The sequence below is a fragment of the Pelophylax lessonae genome (genome assembly GCF_965119305.1).
Source record: "Pelophylax lessonae genome assembly, chromosome: 1".
Classification (NCBI taxonomy): domain Eukaryota; kingdom Metazoa; phylum Chordata; class Amphibia; order Anura; family Ranidae; genus Pelophylax; species Pelophylax lessonae.
In genome coordinates, this window is record NC_138768.1 from 410162800 (window position 1) to 410176941 (window position 14142).

Sequence of the window (14142 nt, forward strand, 5' to 3'; positions counted from 1 at the left end):
AAGTAAACTTTTTTTTTTTTAACGCATAAGTTTAAATGTTTTTTATCTTTTGCTTTTAAAAAGGTAGGAGGAGAGATTTGGGGTCTTCTAGACCCCAGATCTCTCCATAAAGAGGACCAGTCATTACTTATTTCTATTACAAGGGATGTCTACATTCCTTGTATTAGGAATTAAAGTGATCAAAAAAAAAAAAAAATTAAAAAAAAGGGACAGTGTAAAATATAAAATTATTTAAGAAAAAAAGATTTAAAGTGACCCCTCTACAGAATCGAACACATACATAAGTCGCACACGCATATGTAAACAGTGTTCGCACCCCAAATGTGAGGTAATATTATAGCGGGAGCAATCATTCTAGCGCAAGACCTCCTCTAACCCTATAAACAGGTAACCTGTTACAATTTTAAAGCATCGCTTATGGAGATTTTTAAGTATTATAGTTTGTCGCTATTCCAAAAGCGTTTGCAATTTTAAAACATGACATGTTATTTACTCGGCATAACATCATTTTTTATATTTTACCAAAACTTTGGGTTATATAGGGTTTTTTTTGTTTTTGCATTAAAATTCATTTAAAAAAAAAAAAAGAAATTGTGTTTGAATAAACGCTGCGCAAATACCATGTGACTTAAAAAATAGCAAAGATTATCAATGTATTCTCTAGGGTCTCTGCTAAAAAAAAAAAAAAAAATTGGGGGTTCCAAGTAGTTTTCTAAAATGAAAATAAAACAGATTTTTACTTGTAAACAAAAAGTGCCAGAAAAGGCCTGGTCGGCAAGTTGTTAGGTTTCATAGGAAGAGGGGGGAGACACATTTCAAGTGTGGCAGCTAGTCGGCTTCAGGGGTTAGGGTAATCGATGGAATTTAAATTAACGTGGTTGTAAAAACCTTTACATATACTCATTGAAGTGACTGGCCTCAGGTGATACACAGATGAAAACAATCTTCCTACATAAGTTGTGCATATTTATGTGCAGTCCTCTCTGCTCCACAGCCACTGAAAGTACATAATTTATACAGCTTGTCTGGGGTTTCAGAAATCAGGGCACAGGGAGCTGAAGTTACTCTCTGCAGAGCTCAGTGAGAGCTGATTGGAGGGAAGGGACACACCCTCCTTTATAGAGCAGACAGGAACAAAGCTGAGGCTGTCAATCAAAAGTGCTGGAGCTTCTGTCACCTTTTTACCTCTTGGTGTCAGGAAAACCTCCCAGAGGTGACTAATGTAGATAACAGAGAAACGAAGCAGTGGGCAGAAATTACACAGTGCAAATTATTGTAAGCCGTTAAATAAAATGCATTTTAAACCATTTCGGCTTATTAAAAAAAAAAAAAAAACATAAGCAGTAAGTTTACTAGAAGCCAATGAAAGCCTTGAATGTCCTTTAAAAGAACTGCAAACATTTATATAGCCAATTTAGATTAGGTTAAAGAATGGTTACGTTAACCAAAGCATACTGATACTGCTAGAGTTGGGTCTGGACATCCAGACATCAATGACGTCTGGCCTTAAAAGGGATAAACACTTACTTTTCAATAGGAAGTGTGTGAGGACCAGACACAGAGAGCTTGTAGATGAACATTAAAAACTTTCGAAAGGTCTCAAAGAAGGGCCAGTGAGAGAGCAGGCAGATGCACTTGTTGGTATTAATAATTTTAGAAGTCACGACTTTCTTCTCCACAGCTGTAATAAGTCCGAGCTGGATCATCTGTTTCTCAGACAGCATTTCTCGAGCGAACGGTTCATAGAATTGAATAGCAGCACCATAAACCTTGGTGTAAGAAAACATGTGAAAGTACATTCATGAGATGAGAAAGTACATTAAAGCCAAGTCAAAACTACTCTTGTACATTTGCACAGTATAAATAAGTTACCACTTAAAAACGTGAGCCCAAGCTGTGGCTGCCACATGAGTTCATCAAATTCTTACTTTAATTCAGTTCAAACTCTCCTGTTGGAGGTGAAAATCCAGCACGGAGATTTCCAGCTTTGCCTGTAGTGATCACAATGGGTGCCTTGCTGTACCCTGTACCATATCCTGCATTCAGGAAAGGCCCTGCATTCTTTTCACAAAATACAAGGCCTTCTCTGATTGGCAGAGCTAAAGGGTGAACTTTATCAGCTTCCTTCCTCCAATCACAGAATGCTTCACCCTGTGAAAAGAGCACAAGGCTTTTTCTAAATGGGATGGGGTAGAGTGAGCAACCCATTGCGATCAGTGTATTACAGTTGAATCAAAGATCATATATGGCTGAACTTGCATCCAAGCAGATTGCAGTCAAATGAGTTCTGTGTCTAATCTGGGATATAACTGTCTTTTTTTTTTTTTTTTTAGCATCTTTGGGGCCCATTCACACCTAACGCAGTGGCATGCAGTTGGACATATTTTTGACTGCACTCTAACCGGACAGACAATACAAAATCAAGGTAATTCTATAGGTATAGTTCACATCGTTGCAGTACAGTCAAAAAAAAGTAGAGCAAGCTGCATTTCTCATCATCACAAACATGCAAAACTGCACGAAAAAGCATGCAAATGCAGTGCACATAGAAGCCCAGAGAAAGAAGAAAGTGACCTCACGGGACAAATGCAGTTAGAAAAACGTACATCAACTGCATGTAAATGGCCATAAAAATGCTCATCAAATGCATGCATACATGAAAGGAAAAACACACAGGAGATGTGCAGTTTATAGTGTGAATGGGCCCTTAGTCTAAGGTTACTGTAAACTTTACAGCCTAAACCACGGCAATGTGTTTACTTCAGCAATACTTTTGTTAAAAAATGTTCAGTATAGAAAAGAGTAAACGTGACCTACATAACTATATAGAAAGCATATTAATCAATATATAACACACAATAAAACAATTAGTATGTTTGCCAGGCCTATTAATAGCTCTTCTCCAAAGTGAACAAATGCAAGAGTGTGAATTGGCTTTCCCCAACTACAAATCAGTAGGCATTCTATTGCAATCTGGGCAATAAATGTGATAAACAAAGCTCAGAGCAAAAACAAACTTGTAGAAAAAAAAAAAAAAAGTTCAAAGCTGCACACTTGCTTCTGATGCCCTCCCTTTGTTGCAGGCCAGGGTAAACACATCACAGATCTCCTATAGACATTGAATGGTAATAGGACTTTTCATTGCCAACACGATAACACTCCTGTGAGTGCTCTGTATTATTATTACAATGGGCTTGCTTAGTAAAATATGGGAACCACTATTCCACTTTCTGGTTATATAAAATTAGATTTTATTTATATACTCCCAAAAAGTTTAGCACATATCAAAATATTTGATTCTTTATTCTAAATATTTACTTTATGTAGTATTATAAATGGTAAAAATATAAAACTCTTAGTTATTGTTAGAATATAAAAAGGGTATTAAATCAAATTCTAAAAAAAAACACCTACTCTGCTCTATTTATGAAGTGCAGAAAAGTTTTTAATAGAATTACTCACACTATAATGTGATGACAATACCTAATAAAAAACAAACATTCGGTTTTCCCTAGGACTTTCCCTTCAGCTCTGTGCTTTTTCAAAGACTTCCAAGAGACATTCAGTTACCATAGCTGGTATTGTAACGAACAGCTCATTCTCATCCGTTTTAAAAACTGCTCTCCTAACATGATCTCTGCAATTACCATACAAAACTAAAATACCACAAACCGATTGGAGTCTCTCCTTTAGGAGAGACCAGCATAAAAACTTGTAGAGAGCCATGATCACTTGTACATAGTACTGCTGCTACACAGAGACTGCAAACAGTGAAATCCACACTGTCACACCCTTTTTGTACAGTTCTTGCTGATCCTTTGAGCTGCTATCAGCTTTTTCTGTCCTTGCCAGATAACAACGTAGCTTCCTCTCTTTCCAGAACAAAACTCAATGTGTTCAGACCTCCTAGCAATTGCAAAACAGTGATAATATACCACATTAAATGCAGCCACCTGAAAAATTGGCAAGAAGGGTAAAGCGTCCTGCAAAATCTACTTCTAACTATACTATAGCTACCAAGGATAGGAGTTGGTATGGCTAATCGGTTGTTTAACCTGGCACTTTCAATGGACCAGTTTTGTAAGTCAGAATAAAGGTGTTATTTTTATTTTTCTAGATACATTTATATAAATTTTTAATTGTAAAATCCTTTTCCTGGAATACATCACAGAACAGAGTGCATCTTTATTTTCTATAGGACAGGGTAATGCTGCCACCTTCAGGTGAATGGACACTGGCAAAAAAGTCAGGAAATTCCTGCCCAGGCATAACCTGTTCCAGCTAAGCAAGCCTTCAGTTTTGTAGCAAGCCAAGAAACAGGTAAAGATTGAAGAGATGGCTCACAATAGCCTGCAAAACTTGCCAACCGGGTAGTGGTGTAATAAACGTAAGCTACTGAGGCCAGATGTCCATTAGCCCAGAAAGCACCAACACTCCTGGTAGGATAAGCAGTCACTGAAAACTGAATTTTGTCCCTTACACCAGTGTTTCTGAAACTTTTTCAGTCACGGCACCCTTTAAAATTATTTTAAGTCTTGAAGCACAACAGTCAAAGAATTTGTTCACAAGATAGGTTGGGGGGATGGTCAAACCACGTGAATGAACTTCATTTTTACCACATCCCTAATTTTTCCCCCTTCAGGTGCAGTAGCAGCGCCTGGGATCATACATAGTCTGCAGCCATGAGGTTTTGCAAATGGCATTATGCCCACTATTGGCGTTTGCAGGGCACTACCGCCTGAACGTGACTAATTCAGGTGAACTGTGTGTATTGCATGTGGTTGCAGCTTGATGGTGCTCCATGGTGGTGGTGCTGCATTTAGGGGGTAAAAACAGGCAGGGGAGAAGGCGGCATGTTGACTCTTCGCCATCCATCAAACACCTATGAAAAAGATCTGAGCATTGATCGCTTTTCAGCTTTTTTGCCGCTATTGTAAACGAGCCCTACAAAAAGCAGTCCTGCTAGCTTAGAAAAGCAGTTCTGATCATATAAGATTAGGGGTCAGGATTAAAAAAGAACGTACAGACATATACACACACACATTTACACTGAGCAGCCATACCTTTGACCACCCATACTGAGTAGGTCCCCCTTTTGCTGCCAAAATAGATGTGATCCATCAAGGCATGGGCTCCACTAGACCTCTGAAGGTATGCTAAAGGATTTGGCACCAAGCCATCAGTAACAAATCCTTTAATTCCTGTAAATTCCAAGGTGGGACCTCCATGGATTGGATGTTTTTCCAGAACATGCCACAGATGCTTGATTGAATTAAGATCTTGAGAATCTGGAGGCCAAGTCAAAACCTCAAACCATTCTTAAACCATTTTTGCATTTTGTCCTGCTGAAAGAGGCCACTGCCATCAGGGCATGCCATCAGGGCATACCGTTTCCATGAAGGGCTGTACTTGGTCAGCAACAATGTTTTGAGTAGGTGTACGTGTCAAAGTAACATGCAAATTAAAGGTTCCCTTTCTTCCCATAGGGCATCCTGGTGCCTTGAACCACATACTAGGTACAAAGAGCCTTGTCCCTTGGCATCTGATACTTAGGACACAAAGAAGGTAGCACAATGTTTTGAAAAGGATGGAATGCAGAGATCACCTTAGGTAAAAAGGATTGCTGTGGCCTAAAAACCACTCTGTCAAGGTGCAGCATCAAAAAAAGGTTCTTTACAGGTAAGAGCAGCCAATCCTGAAACTATGAGCCAAAATAATGGCAGCCAGAAAAATAACCTCTGGATTTAAGGAATAATGTAATGTCCCAGATAGGTTCAAAGGCAGGTTTCTGCAGCATAGAACAGTATTAAATTGAGTTTCCACAGTCCTAAACAGCAGGACAATATGAGTGACCCCTTGGTACAAAGGCACACAGCAAGGAATGTGAAGCAATAGATCTCTTAAAGAGAACCATCAAGGCAGAAATCTGATCTTTAAGCATACTCAAAGCCAATCCCTGGTCAACTCCAAACCGGAGAAAAGCTAGGATACAGCCCACAACCCGCAAGTATGAAGTCTCCGAGCCCCACACCAGACAACTTTCAAGTCCTGTGGTAAATTTTACGCCTTCCTAGCTTTCAACAGGGTAGGAATGACTGAATTAGATAAACCTATTTCTCAAGACCCTGGCTTTAACAGCCATGCCGTTAAAGCCAGTGTATAAAGAAGGATGGATGATCAGACCTTGTGACAAGAAATCGGGTGGATTTGTAAAGGGCCATGGTACTTCAACCAACAAGTTTACAATGTTGGAGTACCACGTTCGCCTAGGCCAGTACAGGACATTGAGAATCACCAGAATGCGGTCCACCCGAATCTGTGAAGCAGATGAGAGTTAGATTCTTTAACAGAGAAAAAGCATAAATTAGGGAGAACTAATCCACCTTCGTCACCAGATCATCCACTGCAAATGCACGGGCATCCCTGGTCCTTGAAATGAATCAAACAAAAATGGAAACAAACACCATGCCACTGCTAAGAGGTCCAGATACAACTATATTCCAATAAAAGTCAGGAAACTGTCCAAAAACTAACCAATACATTTGGGGGGGGGTCCAAAAACACCCATGGATCAGAGGATTATCAAAGATGATAGTGCTTCTGAGGAAGAGTTTTCAAGCGAAACCGCCATAGAGCAGTATTACATGCCAGAGGTCCTAGCCACCATTGCTATTGTGGGTTCTGGTGGCTTTTCATGTAAGTGATGTTCTGAAGATTGGACCTTTGTGTTTGTCTTTTTCTTGTTTTTAGTTGTCTTTTAATAAATACTACACTATGGAAAGCATTTTCTCTCTTGCATATCTATTGATATAACTTCCTGCTGGTTGGAGTACTTGAATTTTTTCCGGTGTCATCCTCTCTTCTGATTTGCTTTCTGGCTCAAGACCTGCTGTATAATATACAAAAACGCATTAGCTGTCCTAATAAGAACGCAACATGGTCTGGCGAGTGCGCATTTCTGTTTTTGGGTGAAGGACCACTGGTGGAGGATTGACCTTGTTTATACTGACACCGATTATCCATATGGACTTTTTTTGCAGTTTTATGGGCGGAGTTCATTATTTTTGATCATATGCACTAGATGTTCACTAATTTTATGTTTTAGCGCTGCAACCTATTTTTTCACATATCGAAGAGGATTACCAAAGAATGTGAATATACTAGAAGTGAACTGGACCTTTAATGTTATTTTTTTCCATTGCGACTACAATCACAGACCTTGTAAGTAGGTGGTTTCACTGCCAAAGAGCTAACTTGGCCTCCAGTTGGCCCCCAAACTCTGCTACAGCTGTGCAGTGTCCTGGGCCAGCTGTGGCACTAACTGGAGACACAGTCAGCAGACAATTAACAAGCACAGAGAAACACCATATCGGTGACCTAATGCTCAAGGAACAAGCACTCCAAGAAGGACTATAGAACCCAGAAAGCTGTAAAGGAGCCTATGCATGGGGGCTAAAAAGCAGAACAGGGACCAATTTCCCCCTAGCTCCAGACACATATAGCACTCTGCCTGTCCAAAAGGCAATATATGATTGCACAGGGTCTCATAGTGAAGAGTCCACTGCCAAACCGCAACATTACCGGCTGTCCCAGCGTGTCTGTCAAAGGGTCTGGGTACCATTCATCTAAGCAGACAGCTAGGTATCAGATCTGGATAAGCTAGTCTCCTATTTCTGAATATAAATCTTGAAGAAAAAAACAGCTAAAGACATCTGGGCAGAGGCTGCATAGGCATAGCCATCACACCTAAGATACTAGCAAGAACTAAAGTTATGCGTAGGCACAGATTTCCTCTCTTTATTGACAGTATCCAATCACCTGAAAGGGGCAGAATAACTCTATTGAAATGAATATGAAGATGCCCTATGTAATGGGATGTATGATAAAGAAAAATGCAATATTTAGCACTTACCTTGTCTGCATTGGAGCCAGTGAGGACAAATGTAGAAAAGACTGGAAGTGGGTACTTGATTTTGGGAGCCCAGCATTCAATGGTTGCTCCCATTGGAAGACAGAAGAGAGGCACAGACTCAGGTAGTGGAAATGATTCATAATCTTCTTCTGGATATCTGAAGATCATATCTGCCAGCATAAAATGTAAAGGGTCAGTAGAACTCATCTGTAAAAACCTAGTTAAACATAGAACATTCCAGATATAGGTATGCTGTGCCCTGTACTTGGGTTAAAAATGATCCTGTTCTCTATGTAATGCATCCTTTGTATGAAATATCTGGTAATCAGCTTCCCAATTAAAAAACTGACCACCCTAGGCACAAGAGCCTGTCCATCTCAGCGTGTTCGCCCACCTCAAAGTTAATTTCAGCAATTCAATACAAAAAGTGACACTCATAATATATAGATTTATTACAGAGTGATATTTTCAAACATTTCTTTCTTTTAATTTTGATGATTACGGCTTACAGCCAGTGAAAACCCAAAATTCAGTATCTCGGCAAATTTGAATATTGTGAAATAGTTCAATATTCAATATAAGTTCTATTCAGTAAAGCAATGAAAAAAGAAAAATGGGCGCTGGAATCCACAGCAAACAGCAAGTTTTTACTTTACTGGAGTTGGATCAGTAAAGAAATTACTGCTTAGCTCTTGCTACACAATACTGAACTTTGCGCCAATACTGAACTTTGCGCATTGTCACTGCTTTTTTGCATTGCCCAACTGAATAACTTTGTGGCAACAAGGGATTGAACCACCAAGGGCTAGATGCACTCAGCACATTATCTGTCAATTTAATCCTTTAAACTGCAGACATCTCTAACATACAAGGCATCATGCTGAACAGTGTCAATGAAGAGTTCTTGTTACCCACTGCAACCCTCTTCCAGTGCAATATAGAACACTACAGGTCCAATTGGCTGAGGAGGAATACATTACAGGATCCATATTTCCCCCAGGTTTTTTAATTAATGAGGCCCAAATTTGTTATAATTCATTATTTAAAACATCAGAACAGAAAGAAAACAAAAATCCAGTATTTAATCCTTTGCAAATGCTGCAGATATATGTGGATTGGCCAAAAATTAAACCTTGACTTCCTTTGGCCTGACAAATGCACTGAAATCCTAACCAACATTGTAAGTCCTGCCTGTAGGCCTACATAAGTCCTATTCCCACCATTCTCAGTCCTACTCCACATGTAAACATCGATTTCCCAGCAAAACAATGTAGCTACCTTTACTCTTAAGAGTTTGCTCACATATTGTGTGTGTGTGGGGGAAAAAAAGCTCTTAGGTGATGTAGTTCTGGAGCATGTCTACAGCAGCAAAAAATGACAGTCTAGCAGCTGCCATAGCAAGAATTTTGCAAGCTTGATGATGAGGTCACAGGAAGTAATAAAAGCGGTTTCTCAAGGAACAGGGTAAAAGATAAAATAAATGACGTGACATGATTTGGAGAGGGAGAGAGAATTCCGGGGGTAAGTTCTGGTTGGTTCCTTGCCTAGGAGCTGTCCTGATGCTCTCCCAGCACTCTGCTATGTGACCAAGTTCTTCCTGTGTTAACAAACCCAGGAGATGTGCACCTGCTCTTCACTTCAGGTCAGGATCTCAAAAAATCCTCACAGTACTGATTTCTGGCTCTCTTCCTTCAGTCACAGTGCTGCTAAGAAAGCATTTGGCAGGAAGTGGTGTTATATCGCCTCATTACTGCCTGATTTAACCCTATAATGCTGCACTACCATGCTGCAATTGTGTGCACTGCACGTGGTTGTGGCACAGCCACAATGAGCGAGTTTGCAGAATTGTAAAACAGCTTCATAGGGCTGTTCACATGTTGTGGCCGCAGCATTTTTATCTTGGGCTGCAGAGTTTGAGAAGTGGTGCCACTTGTCAAATTCTGCAGGCCAAGTTAAAAATGATGCAGAATGTGAACAGCCCTGCATTTCTGAATGCTTCATATTTCACCGTGTAAATATAGCCCTATGGGCTGTGGTTTTTGAAGCCCTTTAACCATATACTGTACCAGGATAAAATATAGAACTGTCCACAAAAGTATCCACAGCCGTATAACATTTGAAACAAACTTGAAAAGAAACAAGATATCCTGCAGCTAAAGCAGGGTGATAAGATCTCTCCGTAAAGATGTATATGGTCTTGTACTTCCACTTTGCCAAATTAAATCAAAGAAGAAACACCAACACAAGGTTTATTTTAATGAACAATGATGGTGGGAAAAGTGCAGTAGCCAATCAGGTTTCAAGTTAGTGTAATTTGGCACGACTGCAGATGTGCCACTATGGACACACTTTGCACATTAACACTGGTCTTTTTGATGTCCATACACACTTCAAATTTTACTATCTGATCGATGTGCGATTCAACTAAAACAATCAAATGCAATCAATCAATCTAATAGACTTAACTTTTCTTCTGATCAATTTAGACACAATTTATATCTAATTTGTACAAATTCAATGGAAAGAATGAATATATGCATATAATGAATACAAATGTATTTCGATTGATCAGATCATGAGATTACATAGCGGAAAGAGATGTGATCGATAAGATGCAATCTTTATTTACAATCGTAAGTCAACTATTGAAATCCCACTTCCCCTCGTGTGGCACATTCAATGGGTTGTTCACTACAGATTGATTATTCCTATCGAAGACATCAATCAGAAAATAAATCATTTATTGAAGCACGAATGGCCAACCATTAGCCTTACAAAAATATTTTGAGTTTGTTTGTTTGCTGTACAGCTACAAACGATTGTATTCACTAGAGGGTGCACCGAATGGAAATTTTGGTGCCGAAACTGAAAATGTAGGATGCACCTGTGCGAAAACCAAAACCGAAATGTCAATTTTAAAAAAAAAATTTTATATTTTTCTAAAGAATTGTATTATATTAGACTTTTTAATTAATATCATGAATTTAATGTCGGCCATTACTGCCACCTTTAGCGCAAGAAAAGCTCACGAAAAATGTATCCCTTTAAGTTCTATGCATGTCTTCACACTGGTATGTTGTGCTTCCATTGCGGTGGTAAAAATTGTGCTTGTTGGATTTTTGGTCAGTTTAAAAAAAAAAAAAAAACATGCACATAAATAAAAGCACACCTTCCTGTCCAAATACATTGAAAACGCAGCAAGAACGCATCACTAATGCACTAGTTTGTTTTTTTTTTTTTGCATTGGAGTCACATGTCCTTTGAAAAACAAACCATAATGGTAATGTAGGCAAAATCAGCGCAAATTCGCAGTAAAATTGCAGCAAATTCACTGTAAAACCTTTTTCGGTACCATTATCGCCACCTTTTTTTTTTGGGCATCACTAGTATTCACAGGTCCCTCTTACTATATTATGTACTACATTTTTTTTGCTTTTTTTTGCTTCTTGAAGCATGCAGCTTCATGTAACATGCATACAGCTTTACTCTTTTTACAAAAGGTAAAATTTAAACAAAAAGTCCAGTTCACAAACTTTTTAAATGTATGTTATACTAACCAGCCTTGTAAGCAATAGAGTTTGAAGCAGGCACAGACTTCTTATAGCACAGGAATACGTTGGATCCCCACTAAAAAGGCAAAGGATAAAAACACAAAAATTTAGGATTGTGCTTCAATAAAAGAACACTTATTTGTCCAAAACAGTCAAACATATGCATCAGAGCATTATCAATGTATATATGCAAATTACCAGGAGAGGTTTGGCTAATGTTAACTGACCAAGATACCAATAGGAGCTGTAAAGCCTTTATACTAGTTGTGAATAATAATGAGGGCCCGGAAACAGAACCCATCTGTGATTATCTAAAGCAGCCTTTCTCATCCTTTTTACCACGGAGCAAGTGTTGAATTTATATTTTAGGAAAACCCTTCTAAAAGATTATATGCACAGTTCACAATCCATTTCAATTACCAGTTTTAGAATATTTAAGATGAGAGAAAAAAGAATGTGGTGTGCCTAGAATATTTAGCACCCTAGGAAGATAAAAAAAAATCAACACCACCAGATGTATACAACAAAATGATTTTTATTAATAATCTTGAAATTACAGTTCTAAAGTTATGATGAAAAGAATTGCAGTGAAAACTAAGCCCTGTAACAATAATGATCCACGTAAAGCTTATCCCTTACACTAGTAGTCAGTGGAAAATGTCTCCCTTGTATTTGTGGTCAGTGAAAATCTGGCCTCTTGCAGTCATTGAAGGTGGGGGATCATTTCACTGCATATTGCTCAGGTAACCCCTAGAATGCTCAAAACGAACCCTAGTTGAGAAAGGCTGATCTAACACAACCAGATTCTCTACAATTCGCTTTTGAACCAATTGGCTCTTATGGGCTAGCACAGGCAGTTGCCATTTCAGATACATTTATGAATGAGGCCCACAGTAAATCATTTACAGAAGCACACACAGTAGGAGAATATATAAAAATATTTGGAGTTAACAGCATTGATATTAAAATTATTCAGTACCAAAATGATTGTATATGACGCCATACCTCTTTAAAATGTGTGATTATTAGTATAGACGCACCTACATGACATGATACTTAACACATCATAGTCTCTGCCTTTACTGGTGAAAACTGCTGTCCTCTGATGCTATGTATTACCCTGATCAAATTCCAATCTGCAGTAAAATTCACCAACCAATCTTTTAGTAACTTCACCTTCCTTTTTCTTGTACTTTGATCTATATACAGTCATAGCCAAAAATATTGGCACCCCTGCATTTCTGTCAGATAATGCACCACTTCGCCCAGAAAACTGTTGCAATTACAAATGTTGAGACATTCTCATGTTTATTTTGTTTGTATTGGTATGACACAAAAAAGTGGAGAAACAAAAAGCCAAATCTAACACATTTCACACAAAATCCCAAAAACAAACTTGACAAAATTATTGGCACCCTTAAATTGTATATTTGGTAGCACACCCCTTGGAAAAAATAACTGAAATAAATTGCTTCCTATAACCATCAATGAGTTTCTTACACCTTTCTACTGGAATTTTGGACCACTCTTCTTTCGCCAACTGCTCCAGGTCTTTCAGATTGGAAGGGTTCCTTTTCCCAACTGCTGCTTTGAGATCTCTCCACAGCTGTTCTATTGGATTTAGATCTGAACTCATTGCTGGCCAGTTCAGTACAGCCTTTTGTCTTAATATTTATGGGTGCTTTGGGTCCATTTCCTTCTGGGAGACCCAACTTTTTGACACCGGGCCCTACATTGCACCCCAGAATTCTTAGGCAGTCTTCAGATTTTATATTGCCATGCACATAGTCAAAAGGCCTAAACATTTGTAATTGCAACAATTTTCTGGGCGAAGTGGTGCATTATCAGAAATGCAGGGGTGCCAATAATTTTGGACAGGACTGTATGTGCCCTAGATGAAGTGAGAATTGAGTAGATCCTCTGTTAGATTTTATTGCGTTCTGTGTCTACACTGGTAGAGATTTCCCATTACTACGTGTCGATTGACAGGTGGTCACAGGGCTTGAGAAGTGATGGAAAATCTCTATACAAACAGAGCAAAAAAAACAAAATATCTAAGGGTTTTGTTAATGCATCTATATCTTCCTATCCTGCCTACTCTGTAGACCTTTTTTCTTGTGTCACAGGGTGACAAAATGAAGTCAAAACATGCCAATGGTGTCACAAACCATGATAAGCACCTGCCATAGGTTTTAACAGTTCCCCACTCTCTCTCAGCCTACAATGGCAAAAAAAACAAAAACAAAAAAAAAAAAAAATTAAGCTGCAGTCAGGCTTAAATGTTTATCTAAACCCACCCGTCATAAATGGGGCAGGCTCTGTTGGAGCCCCCCTGCTCAGCAGGGAATCTGTCTGCTGAACCCCACTGAGCAGGCAGATGGCTAGTACTTGTCCATTCTGCTTACACAGAGCGGACACAGACACAGCCCGCTCTTTTCTATGGGCGGTTAGATGTGAATGAACCGCCTGTCCATTTATACCCTACTGCCACATGTCCGTTGACACCCGCCACTACCTAGAGGAGACTGGAGGTGGATCAGATAGGTCCATTAGTGTGAAAGGGGTATAACAATCCCCAGCTATACATACCTTATCAGAACCCGTGTTTAAATACAATTTATGCCATTTACTGAAAAAGGCTGGTACTAACTTGACTCATCCTTTCAGTTAAAAGAGGGC

The 14142-nt window shown here is 39.0% G+C and overlaps 1 protein-coding gene across 1 annotated transcript in view; it reads right to left on the bottom strand.

The window, feature by feature from the left end:
• DENND4C (DENN domain containing 4C) overlaps window positions 1–14142 on the bottom strand; it is a 274603-nt gene that overhangs the window by 190347 nt on the left and 70114 nt on the right. The window contains exons 4-6 of the mRNA XM_082257942.1: window positions 11470–11539; window positions 7913–8082; window positions 1528–1769 (exon numbers count right to left, since the gene is read on the bottom strand). Of these exons, the coding sequence (XP_082114068.1) occupies window positions 1528–1769; window positions 7913–8082; window positions 11470–11539 (482 nt within the window). The remainder of the gene's footprint in view (window positions 1–1527; window positions 1770–7912; window positions 8083–11469; window positions 11540–14142) is intronic.